The sequence below is a fragment of the Quercus robur genome, chromosome 7 (genome assembly GCF_932294415.1).
Source record: "Quercus robur chromosome 7, dhQueRobu3.1, whole genome shotgun sequence".
In the NCBI taxonomy this organism is placed as follows: Eukaryota; Viridiplantae; Streptophyta; class Magnoliopsida; order Fagales; family Fagaceae; genus Quercus; species Quercus robur.
In genome coordinates, this window is record NC_065540.1 from 32,944,117 (window position 1) to 32,967,921 (window position 23,805).

The 23,805-nt window shown below is 37.0% G+C and overlaps 1 protein-coding gene across 1 annotated transcript; it reads left to right on the forward strand.

Annotated features, from left to right (window-relative positions):
- The first annotated feature begins 325 nt into the window (after positions 1-325).
- LOC126693139 (S-sulfo-L-cysteine synthase (O-acetyl-L-serine-dependent), chloroplastic) lies at positions 326-23,602 on the forward strand. The gene is made up of 11 exons (XM_050389014.1): positions 326-622; positions 791-900; positions 1,317-1,374; positions 1,552-1,815; positions 1,947-2,084; positions 13,551-13,602; positions 13,725-13,774; positions 16,142-16,201; positions 19,767-19,847; positions 23,019-23,204; positions 23,293-23,602. Exons 1-10 carry the CDS (start codon positions 425-427, stop codon positions 23,106-23,108), a joined length of 1,101 nt encoding a protein of 366 aa, XP_050244971.1. The 5' UTR covers positions 326-424; the 3' UTR covers positions 23,109-23,204; positions 23,293-23,602.
- Positions 23,603-23,805: the final 203 nt, after the last annotated feature.

Below are 23,805 nucleotides of genomic sequence, written 5' to 3' on the forward strand. Positions count from 1 at the left end.
GTATAATTGTATACTTTTAAATACTTTTAACAATTAAAATGAAATATTAATTAAAAAAATGGTTATTTCTTAAAATATCCTTCACTTTAGAGATATCATATATATATATATATATATATAAAACAGTATTCTATTTAACTATTCTTATTAGGTAGATATTAGTGTGTGGTATATATATAAATATATAAGTGTAGCATGAAATTTTACGAAGGGAAAAAAAAAAAAATCCCAAATAATTAAAAAAGAAAAGGACATAATAATAAATGGGGCAAGGCCCAAGCCCATAATAATACATACAAAGAAAAAAGAAAAAAGAAAAAGAAAAAGAAAAAGAAAACCCCATCTAAAACCCCTCCTCCTCACTCTCACTCTCACTCTCAGACTCATTTTTCATGTAAAAATTAAATTCAGAAACACTACACGAATGGCGCTAATGCTATCATTATCATCTTTTCCTTCACTTCTTCTTCATCCTCATTCAAAACGTCACCGTTTTGTGTCCTTCAACTTCAATTTCAATTTCAAACCAAAACCAAAACCAAAACCAGCAGCAACCTCCGTCTACTCACCCAGAATTGACAACCTCGTCGATTCCGTCAACATTGCCGATGACGTCACCCAGGTCCCCCTCCCTTCTTTTTTATTTAGCTATGTTGTGTGGTGTGTGTTTTGAAATGTGGTATCAATTCAATTGTTTAACATTGGGGGGTTTTTGTTTAACACTCAAATTAAAACCTTTTTTTTAAATTTTTTTTACTAATATGAGTAAATTTTTTTTTGATATATATAGTTGATTGGGAGAACACCAATGGTGTACCTGAACAAAGTTACGCAAGGCTGTGTTGCTAATATTGCTGCAAAACTTGAATCTATGGAGCCTTGCCGAAGTGTCAAGGATAGGTAACTAATTGCTATGCTATTAACTCCTCTCTCGCATTCATTCTACTCTTTCACCCTTTAATTTAATTTCATTTCATTTCATTTATGTTTAGTTGTCTTATGTTAAATGATTTTATTCATGCAACTTCAATATTATATTTATGCAACCGATGATGCCTCATATGTTCGCGAAGGGAACCCACATAAATCCTCCATTTTTTAGCTAAATGCCGTGACATTTTGTGTGTGTGTGTGTGTTTTTTTTAGGACCTTTGGAATTTTATTTAAATACCACACCACGTGTCGGGAATTGTAGGATTTAAATGAGAGCCAGAGGGGATCTTATCTGCTATATTCTGCACACTTCTTTACCTTCTGCTAACAGAAGATTACAAACACACACGAACTGATGTTCTTGTGAACTTTTGACGTTTCAGAATTGGTTATAGTATGATATCTGATGCAGAGGAAAGAGGGGAAATTACTCCTGGGAAAGTAAGTCATGGACTTTCCTTGCTATGATACAAAGGAAATCGCTTTATTCATCAATACACCTCTTGTTATCTGAAGTTCCTTTTTACATTTTCTTTGAATTAGGTATGATGTCTTGGTGAAAGCCAACTATTCAGTTCAATTCTTATTATATTTTTCTTTCTGTAATTATGCATGCAGAGTGTATTAGTTGAACCAACTAGTGGAAATACAGGACTTGGTATTGCTTTTGTTGCAGCGACTAAGGGATATAAACTTATAGTTACAATGCCTGCATCCATAAATCTCGAAAGAAGAGTTCTTCTACGTGCATTTGGTGCAGAGATTGTTTTGACTGATTCAGAGAAAGGTCTGAAAGGGGCTGTTGATAAAGCTGAAGAAATTGCCCTCAGCATGCCAAATGCTTACATGTTTCAGCAGTTTGATAATGTCGCTAATACCAAGGTTATATCCGTTTCATCTCCTGAGAGAGGTTTTTTTTTTTTTTTTTTTTTTTTTTTTTTTTTTTTTTTTTTTTGAGCTTTTGTTTATTATAAAGTATGCCTTATATTAAGATATGCATGCATGAATTACAGATCCACTTCGAAACTACAGGGCCTGAAATATGGGAGGATACCATGGGTATTGTTGATATATTTGTTGCTGGGATTGGAACTGGTGGCACTGTTACAGGCACTGGGCGTTACCTGAAAATGATGAACAAAAAAGTACAGGTTAGGATCATCCTTTTTTTTTTTTTTTTTTATAAAGGAAATTAATTACTTGTTGTTGCAATATGTTGATAGATAATGAATGTATACTAATAACAAATATTATGTAGAGTTTTTCTCATTTAATTGATCAACTAAAGTGCTGGAAAACTCATTAAATGTTCTAGGAATTTCCATATGAATTGCATGCTTGAACTTTAGAGGACTTTTTGTTTCATATTTATTTGTTACTTTGTCTTTTTGAATTTTTTTTTTTTCAATTCAATTTACTTTTAAAATATGTAAAAGAAAAGCATTATAGAATATGATTCCACGTATGGGATGGAATATGTGTATATTTTTATTTATGCAAATGCACTCACATGTGTAAATACACATGCACAGACACATATACATACACACGTATGGTTGTGTGTACGTGATTCAATGGATTAGATGGGGACTAGGGTGTGACTGCAGAAAGTGATTAGGGGTTTGCATGGTGGGCATGTGGAAGGATATTAGATAAAGGTGGGAACTCCTTCCTGAATCATATCAAATTTTTTATTGGGAATGGCACTCGTGCATTTTGGCTTGATTATTGTATGGGAATTGTCCTTTCAAAGACCTTTTCTAGATTTGTTCAGACTAGCAGTGGATACTGAAACTTCAATATCATCTTATCTGGTCAATTTAGATGATCGAAGCATATGGAATTGGAATCCTAAGTTAATCAATCGTTTCAGTAATGGGAAGTTGAGTCTGAGAATTAATTTTCCGTCTAGTCAGGGTGAGGACCAATTAGCATGGAGATGCTATAAACATGGAACTTTTGAAGTTCATTCATACTATGATACTTTGAGATGGTTTACAGGAGCACAATTCCCATTGTGAAGCCAGTGGGGTGCCAAGTTGCTTTGTACAATAGCATTTTTCTTTTGGACAGGCCTTGGGTTAGATTGTGGTTGTTGACAATCTTCAGAACAACATCTTGTTCTTATTGATTGGTGTTGCATGTACAAGATAATGAGTTAGTTGAGCATCCTTACTACATTGTTCAGTGAGAGGTGTAAGCACTGTGAGGTGTGAAGTGATCTCGTACTAAACGAAACTACTTTCACCTTCCATAACCAAAATGAAAGAAAGTCAACCTATTCCTGCAATTGCGGTTAGTCTCGCTACCTCTTGGTTGCCGCCCCCTACTTGCTCATTTGCAATTACTATCACAAGAAAGTCGCCCCTATCTCTAAGGGGGCTTATGCACTCCACGACTTTCTTATGTTAAGGGTCCCAAAGACTAAATTTAGCTGCCAACCCTAGTTAGCAAGCTAAAAAAGCCCTTTTCCCTTTCTCTAAAAGGTAAGCTTCATAGCTCTAACCAGGCTGTCACCGCTGCTTACTAAGCGCTGGTTCTATCCCGGCCAAGCAACCAAAGTCGGGGACCTAGGTGGGAATAGTGAAAGATATTAGGCCCATGACTTGAAGACTGCAGGTTCGAATCCTGTCCCCACCTAATCACTTGAGATGCTGGGGAAGTTGGCAGCTATGCCCTAACTCACTCCTTTGAGTCATTTTTCTCATTTTTCAAAGAAAGCTTGGTGTTCTTTGGCCTTGCGTAATGTAAGGAAGACAGACTGTCACATGGCCTAAAAGAGAGAAAGAAAAGTCAATGACAGCAGAGCACTAGAGGCATTCTAATTCTCGGTTCCTTTACTAGCCAACCTATGGCACTTGAGCATCTGCACGACGTTCTCATATGATCCTGTGGCTAGGCTGGGCCTAGGCATTTCGAAAGAAGGGTATCGTCAAGACTTCTTGAGAATAGACGAAAGGGAGAGGAAGTTAATGAATGGCAAAGGCTGGATTGAAAAGTGCAGTTAGCTTTCTATGGAGATAAGAACAAGGAAGCACTGGCCATGGCAAGCATTGGTTGGAAGAAAGAGGGCGGAGCTTAAGTACTCAGGAGGGGCTCAAGCCTTGATGGATTTTTGCATGACAGAAGTGATGTTGAACTCTGATAAGTGGCACAAGATATTTGGCCTTTTGTGTTTACATTATTCAGAGTCGTTTGGGTTATGCTGAGGACTTATGCCTCAGATATTGTAGTGTTGGTAGGAAGATTAATTATCATATTCATTCTAAGATTTGGAAAGAAATTCCACTGTTTGTCTTGTGGACACTTTGAGCACCCCAATCATGTTACCAAGAAATTTTGCTAAGATCTTTGTATGAGTGAATGACTAGCTTGGGTTGCATCCCTTCATCTTCTTTTCTGGAGTTTATAAATTTTTGAATCTTACATCGTAATTCTTTGGGTGTGGTTCAAATGTACACATTGTAGATATTTAAACTCTCTCCTTTTTTTATTAGAAATATTTACTTATAAAAGGCATGAATTAGATGTGATGATTAGCAAAGGAAAAAAAAAAAGAGTTAGGTGGGATAATGAAGAAAAAAATCAAAGAAAAGAGTAGTAGAAGTCTTGCAATTGTTTCCTTATGAGCAAGTTAGAGCTTAGGATTGATAATTTGTTATATACCATGAAATGACAAGAAGCACTTGTCAATGGGTCCAATCACAATAATCACTAATACAGTACCTGGCTACCTGCTTATATTTCTTGTAGGTTTTTGCCCTAATTTTTTGTATTCCTAATTTTCTTGCAATATCATCCTGACAAATCCTGCCGACACTTTTGTATGATCCTTCACAGTTTGTTGGTTCATAGTGACATTGGGTGTACAAGTCATTCCATAAATCTTCATGAACTCTGCACTACATACTTCAAAATGCAGAAGCCAATATTTTCATAGCATATTAGCTTTTGCTAGAACTGCAAGAGAATTTTACATGACAATGTTAACGGTTCCTGCCACCATGAAGGATTGGTTAATTTTTGAAACATCCTGTCCATTATCTTCTGGCAGTGATTTGGGTAAAATAAAATTTTTTATTATTTTTTTGATGACATGGAACTTTACCAAGGTATTTCCCTTTAGACCCACCCTAGGGAGTAAACCATGGATACACATTATTATTCTCGAGGATATCCCATAAACTGCCTGAAGTATTGATCACAAGAATTGCTTCAAGATTTATATCGTAGTATGTGTCAATTAGGCCACCTAGCTCCTCTCTAGGCTCCTATATAAAATAAAATAAAACTCCTCTCTAGGCTCCTATATTGCCAAAGTGTTTTTTTCTCTCCAACTTTGTGATCCATCTTAATAGGAGAATCAGTAGCCATGGCTACCAGTATCTTATTTTCCTTGAGCGACCTTAATAAATGATTCATTTGAGGAATATAGGAGCTTTTGGCTAAAAGAAAGAAGGATTAGGTTGGTTTTGGCCTTCCCTTTTGGTAATTAATGTTTTTTGTATAACCTTCCCTTTTAGTAATTAATGTTTTTGTATAGCATATACGATTCAATAGTATATGTGGAATATTTGGAGGAAGCAGAACAGCGGAACCTTTGAAGGGGAGGAGAGTTCTATCATTAAGTCGAAGCACATTTTCATTCTGTCTTTATTTGATTGGATGACTGCTTTGTGTGGTCTTGCCATACCTTCTTTGCTGGATTTTCTAGATTTATGCAGGTTTTTTTTTTTTTTTTTTTTCAATAAAGTTTTTATTTACCAATCAAAAAATAAAAAATAAAAAAGATTCGATAGTATCTCTCCAGTAGATTTTTAAAGTACATATATAGGTGTGGCAGGTATGTATTGGCTTCTTACAAAACATTTTGGGTTTTTGGATTGGAAGAATAGTGGTCTGAACAAAAAATCAGAAATATATAGTCTTCTTAGGAAAATAATTATATTAACTTTTTGGTGGGATGGAATTGCTTCATACATCTAGGTTTGCTTAATCATAAAGGAAATTTCCCCCCTTCATAGGAGGCCTGGCTACCTCAGATTAGTAAGATATTTTGTTCTTATTCTCTACTCCAATTAGGTATGGGTGGTTTTTGTAGTTTCTTTGTTGAATCCAAATTTTTCCAATCGGTGGTAGAGGGAGGTGGATGTTATTTTTCGTTACGGATTTTTGAATGGGGCAAATATTTTATGAAATCCGTTTTTATGGGTAAGAGTGCGGCACAATGGCTGATAAAGAATATCGAATACTTTGTAGTTGGGATTAGTTCCAAGCAGTTTTTTACATTTAGGGATGGTGATATTGCTTACACTCTCCAACGGAGTTCCTATTCTTTTAGCAATTTCTTATTTCTGACTGAACTCAAAGTTGGCGGGTCTAGGAGATTTGTCATTATCCCTGAGGGCAAAGCTAAGAATGGTTGGAGGACATTTTGGTTTGAGTTAAGAAAGATGTTGGAACCTAACCAATATGCTGTGGGTGGTTCAGGCCTTATGAAATTTGTTGCTCAGCTACATAGGTGTAATTCAGAGATTCAAAACACGAGGACTTTTGCTGAAACTGTGCTAGGCCATCACGTTCAAGTTATGGACAGCAAGCATCTAGCATAGTCGTGCATCAAAGATAAGGGGAGGACACAATAAGGGGAGGAGAGAAAGGTGATGCCGAAATTAGAACCTGCAAAGGTGGTGATGAGTGGTAAACTTGTGGCCAAAATATTTCTAGTAGTTGTGAGTGGAGGATCTGTGAAATCTTGGAGCATTAATGTGGATATTAATTTAGGAGAGACAATTCCAGTAGGAAACACACTTCAGCATCAAAGGAGAACTCTCTCGTCTCCCGTGATCACTTCGTCTCTCAGGGTGCAGCGTCGAGTCGATAGGTGGAGACTTCGACAAAGGTCAACGGAAGGATTTTCAATGGTTTTAGCTTCAATGGACTTGAGATGGCTCCAGGCACGATTGACATGGTGGATTCACATACATCTATGGGCATTTTCTTGGCCAATCTTCTTTGGAGCTTGTTGATTGCTGGGTTTGTGGAGTTCGGTGTCAAGGGAGGGGTTGAAGCTGGAAATGTGAGTTGTGGGAGTGTGTTTCAGGGTATGGAGGCCAAGGGTGTCATGCCGAATGCAATTATTGTGAGCAATCAGCCCAATTTAGCAGTGGTACCATTGAAGGCAGATTGTGGTCTACCTAAGTTGTTTGTTTCGTTGGTGGAGGAAGAGGTTTTGTCAGATATGGGTTTGGGTGCAGAGGAAAGGATTTCAAATTGTAGCCCGCTAATTACTATTGTTCCTCCTGGGTTGGCTTTGTTTGGTGAAGTGCACAATGGTACTAAGGTAATGGGTCTGGATAATCCGTTGGATATTTCTAATGGATAAAGTTTCCCTACAATCTTGTTTGGAGGAACTCTCTCCAAACTATGACGTGTCAGCACTAAAAATTGACACCTGTCCAACTCAACTAAAGCTGAAATTCAAGAACTAACTCCTGTTAGTTCAAACGTTAGACCTTTCCATATCTTTCTCTCTCTCTCTCTCTCTCTCCCTCCAAACCTCTCTCATTCTGCCGTTCCCACACAACACCATCCACCAAAACTCAGCCACTCTTCTGTCACCACCAAAATTACTCCAAAAAAAATTGCCACCGCCAACCACCGAAACACACACAGACCCACCAAATCTAACCCAAACACCACCCAACTCCGACCCAAACTATGAACAATCGCATCCAAATCTGATCCAAACTCTGAACAATTGCCACCCAAATATGTAACCCCCAACCACCATCAACAAAATCCTTAAAAACACTAGAAACCGGATCAACCCCCACTCTGGATCAACCCAACCCAAACCCAAATCGGTCAAACAACCACCACTGGTCCATTACCACCATGACCCATTGCAAATCCATAGCCCAAAGCCATCGGCCAGCCCTGAACAACCCATAGGAAAAACACACATACCCATACTGGAAACAATCACATACCCATACCGGAAAAACAATCATACCGGAAACAATTGCATACCCGTACCGGAAAAACAATCTCATACCCATACCCAAAAAACTACAAAGAGCACCGGGCCAGTGAAGAGATTCGCCGATACCCAAATTGGAACAATTACGAATAGTTGTTGCTTCGCCGATCTTCGAAGATGCCCATGATCCGACCCAATCGCCATCCAAACGACAACCATGATGTGTACACATAAACATAAATTTCAAAATTTCTTTTTTTCTTCATAAATGTTAAAATAAGTTTGGAGGGAGTAGCACCGATAGAGAGGGAAGGGATTTGATGGGTGGGACCATCGGAAACAAGAGATAGATCGGGGGGACCGGTGGAGGGAGGATTAGTTGGGATTGAAAACGATTGAAAAAAAGGGAAAAACGGTCTGCAACAAAGGATTGAGATGGAGAAGGGATTTGCGTTGAAGGAGAGAGAGAGGACAGAGTGTTTGGTTTAGGTGATGATGGTGAGAAGTTTTTTTTTTTTTAATAAAAAATGATATGGAAAGGTCTAACGTTTGAACTAACGGGAGTTAGTTCTTGAATTTCAGTTTCAGTTGGGTTGGACAGGTGTCAATTTTTAGTGCTGACACGTCATAGTTTGGAGAGAGTTCCTCCAAACAAGATTGTAGGGAAACTTTATCCATTTCTAATTGGGTGAAGCACAAAATCCCAAGTTTTGGTAAGTTGGTTGGGCTCCCTATGAGTCACCATGAGAAGTTGTGTATTGCTTATCTTCAAAGGCTAGAAAAGGAGATGGAGGATACTAACCCAATGCGGAGAAAAGCAATTGTTAACCAAATTGTAGCTACTTCTACTTATAAAGGGAAGAGAGAATTAAAGAATTTAATCTCCTAGGTTAATTATGATGGGAGGTAGAGTGTTGGTTGTGTAGAAGAGATTGTAGTTGGGAAGTAATTGTTTTTATGAAGCTGAAAATGATCTCATGGAATGTTAGAGGATTGAATAATTCTCAGAAACGTTTGGTAGTGCGAAACTTGTTACGTGAGTGGAATTGTGAGGTAGCATGCCTTCAAGTAACAAACCTTGCTAGCATGGATAGATGGATGGTTTGCAGCCTGCAGAGTTGTCCTTTTGTGGATTGGGTGGTTTTAGATGTTGATCATACAGTTGGTGGAGTTTTGATAATGTGGGATAGGAGGGTTTTAGAAAAGTTGGAGGTCTTGGTGGGTTCTTTTTCTGTGTCGGTTTAGTGGCAAGGTGTGGAAGATGGTTTTATTTGGGCATGCTCAGGGGTTTATGACCCAAATGCTAACAGTGTGAGGGATCATATGTGGGATGAGTTGGTTGGTATTCAACAATATTGGAATGTTCCTTGGTGTTGCATTGGGGATTTTAACATTGTCCTTTTTCCTAGTGAATGAAGGGGTGGTTCTCACCTTACTTCGGCTATGGAAAAGTTTTCTGAGTTTATGGAGTATCTTAGTTTGATAGATTTGCTTTTGGAGGGAGGGAGTTATACTTGGTCTAGTGGTACTGACCAGCCTTCCATGTCTAGGTTGACAGAGCTCTGGTTTCTCATGAGTGGGAGGAACACTTTCCAAATGTGATCTAGTGGATTTTACCGCGACCTGTTTCAAACCATTTCCCAATTCTTTTGGAGGCAAGGGGTATGGAGAGGGGGAAGAGTCCTTTTAGGTTTAAGAATATGTGGTTGAAGACGGATGAGTTTGTTGATAGAGTTTATTCTTGGTGGAATCATCATTCTTTCTCTAGTACACCTAGTTATGTGTTTGCTAAAAAGCTGCGGGCTTTGAAAGAAGACATTATTCAGTGGAACCGTAGTGAGTTTGGCAATGTCAGTCATCAGAAGAAAGAATTACTGGGGGCTTTAAATTTATTATATGCTAAGAAAAGGGATCTTGGACTCTCTGAGGCAGAGATCCATGAGAGAAATTCAGTGAGGTCTTCTTTCACTGGAAGAGATCTCATGGAGACAGAAGTCGAGAATGTTATGTATCAAGGAGGTTGATAATAATACTAAGTTCTTTCACAAGGTGGCTAATTCCCGTAAAAGGTAGAATCATTTGAGTTTCTTGGAAGTGGATGGGGTGATTTATGATGAGGGATTAGAAGTGGCTACTTAGGTTGTTCAATTTTATAAAACTTTGTATCAAGAGACAAAGGAGTGGTGGCCTTTTGTGAAAGGTTTGGAGTTTGATCAAATTGGGGGGATGGAGAGGGGATGGCTGGAAAGGAGGTTTGAGAAGGAGGAGATTCTATCAATTGTCAAAGATCTAGAAGGGGATAAAGCTTTAGGTTCGGACGGCTTCTTATGACCTTTTTCCATCAATGAGAGTTGTGGAAAAAGATGTCTTAGCAATCTTTAAAGAGTTCTATCAACACTATAAGTTTGAAAAATCTCTTAATGCTACCTTTATAGCTTTAATTCCAAAGAAGAATGATACCTCTAATATTCGAGATTTCAAACCTATTAGATTGGTGTGGAGTATTCATAAAATCTGGGCTAAGGTTCTGACAAATCATTTGAAAGTGGTGTAGTCCTATTGCCAATGAGTGTGTTGACAGTCGGGTGAAGAGTAAGATTCTGGGATGATTTGTAAGCTAGATATTGAGAAAGCTTATGACCATGTGAATTGGGAGACTCTTCTAAATTTGTTACAGAGAATGGGCTTTGGGGAGAAATGGTGTAGATGGATTCGTACCTATGTCTCCACAATTCAGTTTCTATGTTGGTCAATGGGTCTCTTGCTGATTTTTTTGGTAGTTCCAAAGGATTGCATCCAGGGGATCCGTTTTCTACCATGTTATTTTTTGTTATGATGGAGGTGTTTAGTAGGATGCTAAAGAGAATGGAGGGGGCAAGTTTACTTCCATGTTTTAAGATTGGTGGTAGGAGGGGTGGAGGGGAATGTGTTTCGCATCTGTTGTTTACAGGTGGTACTATCCTTTTTTTTTTTTTTTTTTTTTATGCAAATGTGGAACAAATCCTATATGTTTGGTTGTTACTACTTTGTTTTCAGGATGTGATAGGCTTGAAGGTCAACATATCTAAGAGTGAAATGGTTCCTATAGGGGAGGTGAATAATGTGCATGCTTTGGCAGAGATTTTGGGTCATAGGGTTGGATCTTTGCCAATGAAATATCTTGGTATGCCGTTGGGGGCGTCTCATAAGTCTCTCTCAATTTGGAATCCTATTTTAGAAAGAATTGAATGGAAGTTATCTAGGTGGAAGAAGCTGTATTTGTCGAAAGGTGATCGACCGACATTGCTTAAGAGTATGTTATCTAGCCTCCCTACATATTTTTTTATCTCTTTTTACCATTCCTACTCATGTGGCTAATAAAATTGAGAAGTTGCAAAGGGATTTCTTGTGGGGTGATTCCAAGACACATATATTGGGATGGGATAAGGTGTATGCCTATTGCTAGTTGCGGTTTAGGAATTAGGAAACTAACCACCTTCAATAAAGCCTTACTAGGAAAATGGCTTTGGCGGTTCGTGGTTAAGGAGACTTGGCTTTGAAGGAGGGTAGTAGCTTCGAAATGTGGGGAAGATTTTTTTTTTTTTTTTGGGGGGGTGGGGGGGGTGGGGGGCGGGCTCCAAGTTGGGAAGATTTGTTCATGAGTGTGACTTGTGGAGGAGTATCCAAATGGGTTGGGAAGCTTTTAGCAAAAACATCCAGTTTAAGGTTAGGGTGGGGAATAGAGTGAAATTTTTGATTGATCGGTGGTGTGGGGACCTTCCTCTCCATTTGGCTTTTCTGGTCTTGTACAATATTGCTACTAACAAAGCGGCCTCTACAGACTTTTCTCTGTTATGGAATGGAATGGGGGATAGGAAAAGTTGGGATGTTCGTTTCATTCGGGGTCCTAATGATTGAGAGGTGGATGATTTCTTTCAGTTCTTGGCATCCAAATTACCTTTAGCAGATGATGGTAATCGTATGAGTTGGCAGTTGACGAAGAATGGGGATTTTAATATCCGTTCATTTTATCATAAGTTGTGTGGTTCTTCTTCCATTGTTTTCCCTAGAAAGGTATTTGGAAGGTTAAGGCACCCCGTCATATCTCTTTCTTTGTTTGGACAGTTGCTTGGGATAGGAATCTCACAAGTAATAATCTACGGAGTAGGGGTTTTGATTTTGTTGACCGATGTATTATCCGTCGATGTTGTGGGGAAATAGTAGATCATTTGTTGCTACACTATGGAAAGGCTCATTGGTTGTGGAGCTTTGTCTTTAGAACTGTTGGGATTTCGTGGGTGCTCTCAAGAATGGTAGCAGATTTCCTGTTTGGTTGGTGGAATTGGTTGGGGAAGCACTCATCTAACATTTGGAATTTATTTTTGTTGTGTTTGATGTGGTGCATTTGGAAGGAATGCAATCAGCAGACTTTTGAGGACTTAGATCTGATGACATGTTGCTTGCTCTTTTTATTGGTTCCCTTTATGATTGGGCTAGGGCTTGGGGACTCACATCTAGTGATTTTCTCCCTCCCTTCCTTAGCTCTCTCTTTCTTTGTAATTAGTTTTCTTTTCTCCTTTTTGTTGTAATCTTTGATATGCTGTGTTTTTTTGCATAAAACAGTTTTTTTTTTTTTTTTTTAATATACATTTTTACTGATAAAAAAAAAATTTGACTGTATTCATCCAATTGTCTATTCAATCAATAATTCAATATCAACCTAGCAAAATTTAACTGAAGTAGATACAGTTTCTTACGAAACATGAAATGGGTTGAGGCAAATAAAATATACTAGATCAACATAGTGATGATTACAGAAATCATCAAAGTAGTTTTTAGAAGGATGTTATGACTGCTTTTGATTTCAAAGAGAAGATTGGCCTTCCCAAGAACATGCATCAAAGTTTACCAGAACTTCTAATATCTAAAAGAAGTCATTTATTAAAATATAGAAAGGCCATTACAAATTTTATTTTGGGTAAGTCAGCCATTAACCATCACAAACCCCTATCAATAGGAACAACAAGTCTAGGACCTTACACATCAAGGCACTTTGAAAGAGAATATGTATTCCATGATAAATATACATTATGGTTTGACTCCAAAGTTCATAAAGTTATATTTCATAACCTAAAAGTTCAAGTTATTATTATTTTTTAAACTTATATCATTTGGGGTGCTGTTCCTCTCTGTGTGATGTGGCTTATATGGAGAGATTTAACCATTGTATGTTTGATGACACTGAGTGCTTGCCCTTGGAAGTGAAACTGTTTTATGATTGGATGATGCACTAAGCTTTCATTCCTTTCCTACTTTTCTGGAATTTTTGGATTTATGGACTCTTCACATTGATTTTTAGTATCCTCTGTTCACTTCCTGTGCACAATTGCTGTATTGTTATTATCCTTAATTTTTTTGATAAGTAACTCTTATTATCCTTAATTGAATATAGCTTTCCATTTACTTATCAAAAAAAAAAAAAATCATTTGAAATGTAGCAAAAAATCAGGTTATTTTTTATTTGGTGGAGACATGATATGGTAGCTCTCAATTCTCATATGGTGTTGTTGAGTGGTTAACGTAGTTATGTGCTGTTTCCTTTGTTCTTGATTTTCTTGTTCCTAGATGACCAAATGTTAAATTTTCCTCTGTTTAGGTTGTTGGCGTTGAACCTGCAGAGAGAAGTGTAATCTCAGGAGAAAACCCAGGTGGAGGCCACTATGTCCATTTTTTCCAGAAATTTTTTAATTAATTTGATAATCGTTTGCCATTTCTGCTTCAAGAACAATTGTGGGGCTTTCTATTTATGGCATGCAAAGCTTTGGTGCAGGTTATTTGCCAAGCATTTTGGATGTTAAATTGCTTGATGAGGTTGTCAAGGTAAAGAAAATTTTGTTTCCTTTGTTTTAAGATTTCTTTTTGATAGGTAATAAATCCCAATCATCTGCTTCTCATGTTCCGTGAATAGCCGGGACATTGAGGAATATCCAGAGAGGCATTTAGGAAATCGGTCTGATTCTATCTCTGTTCGTTCTGTTTGAGGCAGAGTATATAATAGGTTCTCTTAAAGATCACAAATAAGTAATGGAAGTCATAGGAAGTAGGAATAATGCCAAAAACAGCATACATTTAATCAAACAAAGATCTCAAGAATAGAACCTTCAAGTGCATTCCATGGGAGCTGATCTCCATCAAAGGTCAGCTGTTCCTCTCCAAATGATCTACATAGTGTAAAGTGGAATTGAATTCCAAATAAAACTACTTTTATGCTGTTGAAAAGTCCTTCTACAGCAAACTAATACTCCCACACTGCAACCTTAGCATCACCAATTGCACCCAAAAAGTAAATACCAAGGACCACATCTCTCTAATAACAGAGCAATGAAGAAAAAGATGATCAACTGCTCAACATCAAACATACCAATTTGGTTCAGCCTCCAGTTGCTATCTGCCTTTCTACTCAATGAAATATTGGAATTTTGGAATATAATATTTCAAACAGAGAATCAACTGATTCTGATTCAGTATTCAAAAGCATGCTAGCCTTTTTACATTTTGAAATAGATACCAAAACACTAATATTATCCGCCTGGGGCTTCAAAATCATCACAATGGATTGAAGCTTACATGTTAGATTCTCAATTTGCCTATGGAGCTCTTCAGATGATTGCAATGTTGACACACAGGGAACACGAGTTTAACCCAGTGGAGCCTTCCATATATATGAAAACTTTAAAACTGCCTGTTTTATTTTTCCAACCAAAAGGCTCAATAATTATGCTGAGTTCCTAGCATCTGTGTTCAAAATTATATGATCCAAAACATGATATCCTGGAATAAAAAATTTCTTAATTTTTCTTTTGATTTTTTGAATTACAAGTAGAAAAAACTGAATTGCCGAATTTTGTGGAAGAATGAACGCAAAGAGTCAAGGACCATAACACGTATAGAGCTCTACTTAAGATGGAGACACCTAATTCTATGGTTAATATGATTTATTCATTTATCAAAATTTAACAAGTTAATACTGATGGGAAAAGGCCTTATTCTTGCCGAGTCAGAAGTTGGCAGCTAATCCTTCTAGGCACCATTTTCTTCAGGTGGATAGTTGTAGTTTGAAGGGTGTTTAGGAGGGTGTTCAACTGTCCTATATTTGTAAATCTGGGGGTTTATTTGGTTTCTTTGTACATGCTCTGATCTTCTTGTGATGTTCTAGTTTGATTAGAGCTGGGCTTGTGTCTATGGTGTTGTCTCTTTATTGAAAGGAAAGGGGATGTTTCCTGGTTCTTTGATTGTAAGGTGTAAAGTTTGGTTTTTTAGCAGTCTCTGTGTCCAACTCTGGTTGTATTGTCTTTTGACCCCTGTTTTCTTGTGTTTCAATAATAATAATAATGTCCTCTCATTCATCAAAAAACATAAAAATAAAAAGTTAAGGAGATAACTGCATTTTAATATTCATCTTTTCATGAAACATGTTTTAAATAAAATATATATTACTCATGCACTGTTCATCTTCTTGCTACATGATTCTTATGAGGCCATATTATACCACATAGTGCATTTTTTGTATGCTGATCTCCTTCCTGTTTAATACCAATAGGTTACCGAATGAAATAAAATAAATTGAAGGGAAATGAGAAAACTTTCAAATCTAAACATTCTTGGTCAAAAGCTGCTTCAGCTCCTCTGTTACAGAATTTGTATATAAACCTAAATGACTAAACCCTATAGATCTTGGGCTCTAAGTTACTGATAACTTAAATTAAAACCCTAATATGTTGGATATACACATTAGCCCATCTCATTACAAAGAAATTAAACCTTAACATAAAGTGATTTACCTGCCACAATTCTAACTATAAATAGAATTCCTGAAATACCCTACCAAGTCTGAAAATTTAACTCCCAAAAGTCAGTTTCCTGATACCTTTCCTTTCTTCATGGAATTATGCTTCTCAATCTTAATTGTATCAATTTTTATTTGATTTCTATTCAATGGAAATGGAATATTTTCTTTAATTTTTTGATTGCAATGGTTTGTGGAGAGTTCATTTATCTCATCAGAGTCATCACTCTAGTCAATTTTTGACATTCTCCTGGATGGCCAAACTGGATTGATGTCTGGATATACCACTCATCTGGAGTTCAGATAAATTTGTTTTTTCTTAACTAGTGTCGTCGAGTGCTTTCATTTCAAAATGTAGTTTCATGAACTATCTCATATGAAGTTTATTGACCAAAATGTAGGTTACCAATGTGGAAGCTATTGAAATGGCAAGGAAACTAGCATTGGAGGAAGGCTTGCTGGTAATATGCCATATTTTTTAACATAGAACATTTTGAAAGTTTTTAATAAAGTACAAAACTACTTCAATATTGTTTTGAACTATATTAAAATAAAAACTAGTTCAACTTCGAACTAGTGTTGTTTTCTATGTTCGCATTTTAGTCTTTTCTGATTATTGTTTGCAGTGATTTTGAATGCAAAAGCTGAAAATTCAGAACCCATTTCATACTATTCAACATTTGACAAACATAGGAAGTTCAAAACCAAACTATTGACAGAACCCAGTTTTTTAGTTTTGCAAGCATCCCCTTCCAAGATATTTCTCTTTCATATTCTGTTCAATGGCCAGGCGATTAGCATTAATGAAAGAACTGATATCCGTTGAGCAATTTTTGATTGTAGGAAGCTTCTTACTAAGGGGCCAACTAATTCGTTGATCTTTAATTTCATCTTCATTTTCATCTCTTGCTAGCTATCACAATGACACTGTTATTACAGAAAACATCCCTTCCCCTCTCATGAATTTGGGTTTGATAATTTACATGGAGGCAAAAAACTTTTTAGGTTTGAGAACATGTGGTTAAAGGATGAGGGATTCTTGGAAAGGGTGAGTTCATGGTGGGAGTCCTATCATTTCCAAGGAACTCCTAGTTTTGCTTTGGCTAACAAACTGAAGATGTTGAAATTGGATTTAAAAAGATGGAATGTGGAGGAGTTCGGCAATATAGGTTTGAGGGTGCAGAATTTATGGAAGGAGTTTAATGCGTTGGAAGTTATCGAAGATGACCGGGTTCTTTCAGCGGGGGAAAGTAAGGATAAGGATCGAATTTGTGGAGAGCTAGAACAAACAACTTTGTTGGAAGAAATTTGCTGGAGGCAGAAATCTAGGACTCTTTATCTTAGAGAGGGAGATAGGAACACAAAAGTTTTTCATTGTATTGCAAATTCACATAGAAAATGCAATACTATCGATAGGCTTATGGTAGATGGAGAGTTAGCTACGGATCAGGGAAGCATTGAGGGGTGCATTACTCATTTCTATTGGCAGGTTGTACACGGAGAATGAGGTCCACAGACTTCTTTTGGATGAGGTTGTTTTTTCTAGAATTTCTGAGGAAGATGCCACTTGGTTGGACAGACCTTTTGATGAGGAAGAAGTATTTGGAGTGGTCCATGATTTCAATGGTGATAAAGCGCTAGGTCTGGATGATTTTACAATGGCATTTTTCCAATCCTGTTGGAGCTTGGTGAAATCAGATATTATGAATTTGTTTCATAGTTTTCATGCCCTCGCTGTGTTTGAAAAGAGCCTCAATGCTACTTTTCTTGCTCTCATTCCTAAGAAAATTGATGCTGTGGATGTCAAACACTTTCGGCTTATTAGTTTGGTGGGAGGATTGTACAAGATTATTGCTAAGGTGTTAGCCAATCGAATGCGTAGGGTGGTTCATGGCCTTATTTCTATATTTCAGAATGCCTTTGTGAAAGGTAGACAGATTTTAGATTCTGTCCTTATTGCTTTTGAGTGTTTAGACAGTCGATTGAAGGAAGGGGTTCTGGGGGTGCTGTGCAAACTGGATATTGAGAAAGCATATGATCATGTGAATTGGGAGTTTTTCATGTTTCTGTTACAGCAGTGTGGCTTTTCTGAAAAGTGGAGAAGGTGGATCAAGTGTTGTATATCAACTATTAAATTCTCCATTTTGATCAATGGTAGCCCTTCTGACTTTTTTGGGAGTTTTAGAGGTCTTCGACAAGGTGACCCTTTATCCCCTTTTCTCTTTGATATTGTCATGGAGGCATTGAGCCATATGTTGGCTGCAACTATTGCAGCAAGGCAATTTTCAGGCTTCATAGTGGGGAATGTGATTGGTTCCTTGATGATGGTGTCTCACCTTTTGTTCGCGGATGATACACTTGTTTTTTGTGATGCTGATAGTAATCATATAACAACCTTGCATGGGATTCTCTCTAGATTTGTGGAGATGTCAAGGCTAAAAATTAATTTAGGAAAGTCTGAATTGGTTCTAGTTGGGGATGTGCCTAATCTTCATGAGCTAGTGGAGATTTTGGGCTATAGAGAGTCGGCTCTTCCGCTGAAATATTTAAGTCTTCCGTTGGGAGCTTCTTTTAAAGATAAGACGATTTGGAATCATATTTTGGAGAAGATGGAGCGAAGGCTAGTTGGTTGGAAGAGATTGTATTTATCTAAGGGGGGTAAGGTTACCCTTATTAAGAGTACTCTCTCTAGCCTACCTACATATTTCCTTTCTCTTTTCCCTATCCCAGGCAAGGTGGCTAAGATAATGGAGAAATTACAAAGGGATTTCCTTTGGACTGGTATGGGGGACGAGCATAAAATTCACTTAGTAAATTGGTCTAAGATTTGTAGGCCAGTGAAGAATGGAGGGATAGGCATTAGGTGTTTGAGAAGGTTTAACTCTACCTTATTAGCCAAATGGTTGTGGCGCTATGGTTTGGAGAATGATTCCCTTTGGAGAAGGGTCATTGGGGCGAAGTATGGGAATGAGTGGGGTGGTTGGTGCACAAAATCTGTGTCCGGGGCATATGGTGTTTGTTTGTGGAAGTTTATTCGGAGTGGCTGGGGGAATTTTTCCAAGTTCATTTGAAATGAAGTGGGTGATGGAACTTGTGTGAAGTTTTGGGATGATGTGTGGTGTAGGGATCGTCCTCTTAAGGAGGCATTTCCAGATTTATATATTATTAGTAGGACAAAGGATGCTTTGGTCTCTGAGGTTATGTGCTTTGTAAATGGGAGAGTTTCTTGGGACATTCAGTTTCGTCGTTTAGTGAATGATCAAGAGTCACAATCTTTGGATTCGTTTATGGTTTTGATCTATTCCACTAAGTTGCGGGGTGTTGGTTCTGACAATCTTTGTTGGAAGCCAGCCAGTAGTCGAGGTTTCAAGGTGAGTGGGTATTATCATTCTATTTCCCCTTATACTAGAATTTCTTTCCCTTGGAAAATGGTGTGGCAATCGAAGGTTTCTCCTCGGGTAGCTTTTTTCTCTTGGATTGCGGCTTTAGGCAAGATTCTAACTATAGATAACCTTCAGAAGAGGCATTTTGTTGTCCTTGAGTTGTGTTTTATGTGCAAAAGGTGTGGGGAATCTGTAGATCATCTCCTCCTTCACTGTCCTATAGCCTTTGAGATGTGGAGTATGATCTTTTGCTTGTTTTGTATTTGTTGGGTGATGCCTCAAAGGGTAGTGGATTTGTTGGATTGTTGGACATGCAAATTCAGGCGTCATCATAATATAGTTATCTGGAGGCTTGCGCTGCACTATTTGAGGTGGTGTATCTAGCAGGAACAAAATTCTAGAAGTTTTGAGGGTCGTGAACGGTCCATGATTGAGTTTAAGTCTTCTTTTTTACTCTTCTCGAATGGTGTCTTGTTTTACCATCTTTTTCTTGTATTTCCATTCCTGTGTTGCTAGATCATTGTAATTTGGTTTTTTGATGTTTTTGCCTTTTTGTACATTTCCTATGTATTGGGCTGTGTGTTTTTTAATAAAATTTTTTGTTACTTATCAAAAAAAAAAAAAAATTCATACATGCACCCAGGTTGGTATATCATCAGGAGCTGCTGCAGCAGCTGCAATAAATTTAGCAAGAAGGCCTGAGAATGCTGGAAAACTTATTGCAGTGAGTACTTTTTATTATTATTTGGCTGTGATAAAAAATATGACTAATGTTGTTAGCTTGCAACATTCAGTATTTATAGCAAGATCATATGTAGCAGCATTCAACATCATTGATCTTCTCACCAACAAATCAGCAACATGAAAGTATTAGTCACAAAACTAGTATGGGGTCGGCTATGGATTTTCAATAAACTAATCCTTCACATGTATTCTTCTCCACTATTTAAAAAAAATAATAAAAAAAAATTTATATTTTCTATCACTTCCTTAATTAGCATGTTCTTTTTCATTACTTCTATCACTGTTATATTAGGAAGTTGTTAAAAATGACATGCTAAGTAAGAGGATGACAAAGAGAAATTTTGGATAGGATGGAATGGCAAAGAAGAATACATGCGAATGATCTTGATTATCTTGTTGAGGACCATAGCCAAGCAATAATTTTCGTTTTCCCCCCTATTTACTTGGAGTTGGAAAAAAGAAAGATTATGTGTTGGGTTTAGGTTAAGCATAATTAAGGCTTAGTATATAGAATGCAACTATAGGAATACTATTAATAGGGATAGGAAATAGTAATAATTGATGGCAAAGAAAATTAGAGAGTAATCAATGCAAGTATCTTGAGTCGGCTATTTAAAAGAATGAGGAAATTAAGTTATCAATAGAATTAGGATAGAGTGGATTGAGAAGGAGAAGTGTGTCTAGAGTAATGTTTCATTATAGAATACATTTGAAGTTAAAACCTATCAGAAAGAAATATTTTTGAAGTTAAAGGAAAAAGTCTACAGGACTATTATTAGGTTGTTATGACATAGAGTTGTGGGCAAGAATCAACATGTGTTCATAAAATGAGTTAATGGCAGAGAAGGAACGTTGCTAAGTTAGTTCAAAAGAGATTCATATACTCTAATTCCATTAGCTGGTCCGATTGGGTATAAATGTTTCTAATTGAGGTTTCCGTGAGGAAAGAGTGTGAAGTTTCTTTGTTTTTGCCAATAAACATTAATGGTGACTTGTTGGAAATTTAGAAAAAAAATTTCCTAGTATAGTTGTTTTTTAGAATCCCATAACATAAATATGATCCTTGCTATTGATATTTTATAGGCTTAAAACAGTGTAGTCAAAGGCGAGCTAGGCACTCAAGCTAGGCAAGACACTAAGGCACCTTTACTGAGGTGCTTGCCTTTAGAGCCTAGGTGAGTGCTCAAGCGCGTTAAACAGACTGTAAGGCACTTTAGGTGAGAGCCTCAATGAAATATAGCAAAAACAAAGGAGAATGGGGAAAAAAAATTAAAAAGAAGAAGAATTCCCATTCTGAATTGCTATAGGAAGTACAATTTTCATTGTAGAACTTTTGCAATATAAGAGCTTTAACTGAAAAATCTTCATGTTTTGAGCATTTGAAAAATTATAGTGAATAGTGCTTTAAAGTTCCTCAAACTCACTAGGATAAAATTTTCCGAAGAATCATTGCTAATCCATTATGTTGCAATTTAGATGACTATCCATGTATATTAATAACATGAGTCATTAAGTTTTCTACTCAATTAACATGACTAATACGTTCCGTATGTTTCAATGTAAAATATTTTACACGTAAAAATTTTACTGTAAAGTATTTTCATTGAAAACATTTTCAAGTGTTTGGCAAGATTAGACATTTGAAAATGTAGGCAGCCATCAGCCACCAAATACAAGCACAAACCACCACCAACCACCCAAAATTGAAATTGGAAAGAGCAAAAAAAATAGCCACCACCACCCTGTTGCCACCAAAATCTAGTGACTAAACACCACCACTCACATGGCCACACCACCACAACAACAACAACAACCACCACCAACAAGAAGCAACAATACCAAATGAAAACAAAAATTCCAAAATCAAAGATAAATGAAACCAACCCTTATTCAGCCACCATCAAAACCCACGAACCACAACTATAGCAGTGCCGGCCACCAAAAACCAATCACCAAACTCAAAACCAAACCTGAAAACACCAAACCCACCCCACCAAAACCCAACACCGATGACCCACCCCACTACCAACCTTATCACTGATCTGCACCACAAAAGGGGTAGTGGTCGTCGATTTGCACCACCCTTACGCTCGACATTCACGTTGGGAACATTGATGTTGAGAGTCGAAGTCCCAAGGGACTACTAGAGAAGGTAGAGCCAGTGATAGGTGGGCTGGGTTGTGGAGAGAAACTGAAAGAGCGTGAGAGTGAGAGAGAGAGAGGCTGATTGGGATTGAGACATATAGAAATGTAAAATATTTTACCAATATTTCAAGTGTAAAAAATTTTACACTTATTCGCCTTGGTTAAAATATTTTGCCATTGACAAAATGTTTTACTGCAAAATAAACACTGTAAACTACAAAAATATTTTCCTGCAAATATTTTACATTGAAATAAATGGAGCGTTAAATACGTTATGTGATTAAAAAGTACACGTGGATGTTCATTTTAGCTAGCACGTAGTGAGTTCGAGGAACTTTATTCCATATTGGTTTGGAGAAAAATTATGTCTTATGTTATTGATAGACGTAGTTGCTTGAAAATAGACAGTGGAAACATATTAATGACATGTCAATTTCCTTATGTTTAATTGTCATAAACTAAAGATGGGCTTCTAAATAGAATGTATCAAATATGCATTCCGCTAATCAAATGAGTATTTCTATGGCGTAGGACATTAAAAATAGTACATCGTGTAGCCCAGCCATTGGACAAAAAAGTAAAAAGAAAAAAGAAAAAATTTATTGTGTTATCTTTGCATATTATTAGTAGCATAATAAGGTGACTTCGCCTTTCTTGTAGTAGTAGAGGTGACTTCTTTTTCAAAGGTTTAAACTTAAATGCTATAAATTGAAACTTATAAAGGTAAAGATTAATATACAATCTCATTTATTACCTCAAAGACGAAAAGAAAAGGTGGACTACGTGAAATACAATTTCCCTCTTCTTTCCCCTCCCCCTGAAAAAGATAATTTTTAATAGATACAAATGCACTACCAATGAAGAATTGCTTTATTTGAGATTTTCTTTCTCTGGGCTCATACTTAACAAGTTTTTCCTTGAATTGAGACAAAGACATTCATTTTCAACACTATTTTTTCCTCACATTACTTTGAACTTGACACGTCTCTCTAATTTGTTTATTAAGGTTATCTTTCCAAGCTTTGGTGAGAGGTATATTCCCACTGTTCTTTTTCATTCTATCCATGAAGAGGTCCAAAAAATGCAACAAAGATAGCTTGAAACGAAACTGTTCCAAAAATTGAGTCTTCCGGATAATTGAGTCATTCTCATACAATTGAGCAAGCAAGTCAGCACCCTATTTTCTTAATAGGTAAAAACTTCTATTTGTTATGCTCTCAATCATTTAAATATAGAAAAAGAGAAGTATTTTCATTCAGTGACTTGTAATTTCTTTGCAGGTGCAATTTTCATTGAAGGCACTAGTAGGAGGTTAGAGTTGATAGCATTTCAAGGAGTAGCTAGACCAAAAAGGCAGTAGCTGGAATTATACCTTCTTTTTTTTTTTCAAACTGGCCCTTTCTTATATATTATTTTTTGTTTTTCATTTTTCTTTTTAAGAACAGTACTAGCAGATTGTTGATGCACTTGTATAACAAGTAACTATCCCACACTGCATTGCCATTATGCGTGTGTAGATGAGTCAGAGCTGAAGAGTCACCTTCAAAATGAGGCCATTATAAAGGGTCACCTTTAGTGCTTGCATGCTAAGCTTAAGTTTTATTGGGACTGAAAGCTAAAGAAGGATGAGTCAAAGCTGGGGGATATTTGGGTACTAGCATAGTAAGGGGATAGAATATAGTAAGTTAACACGTGGTTGAAAGAAAATTGCAAAGTAGCATCTTGAGTTTTAGAAACTCAAGTTCCATATAAAACTCGAGGCTTAAAGACTTGCTTCTTACTTGCTGAGTTGG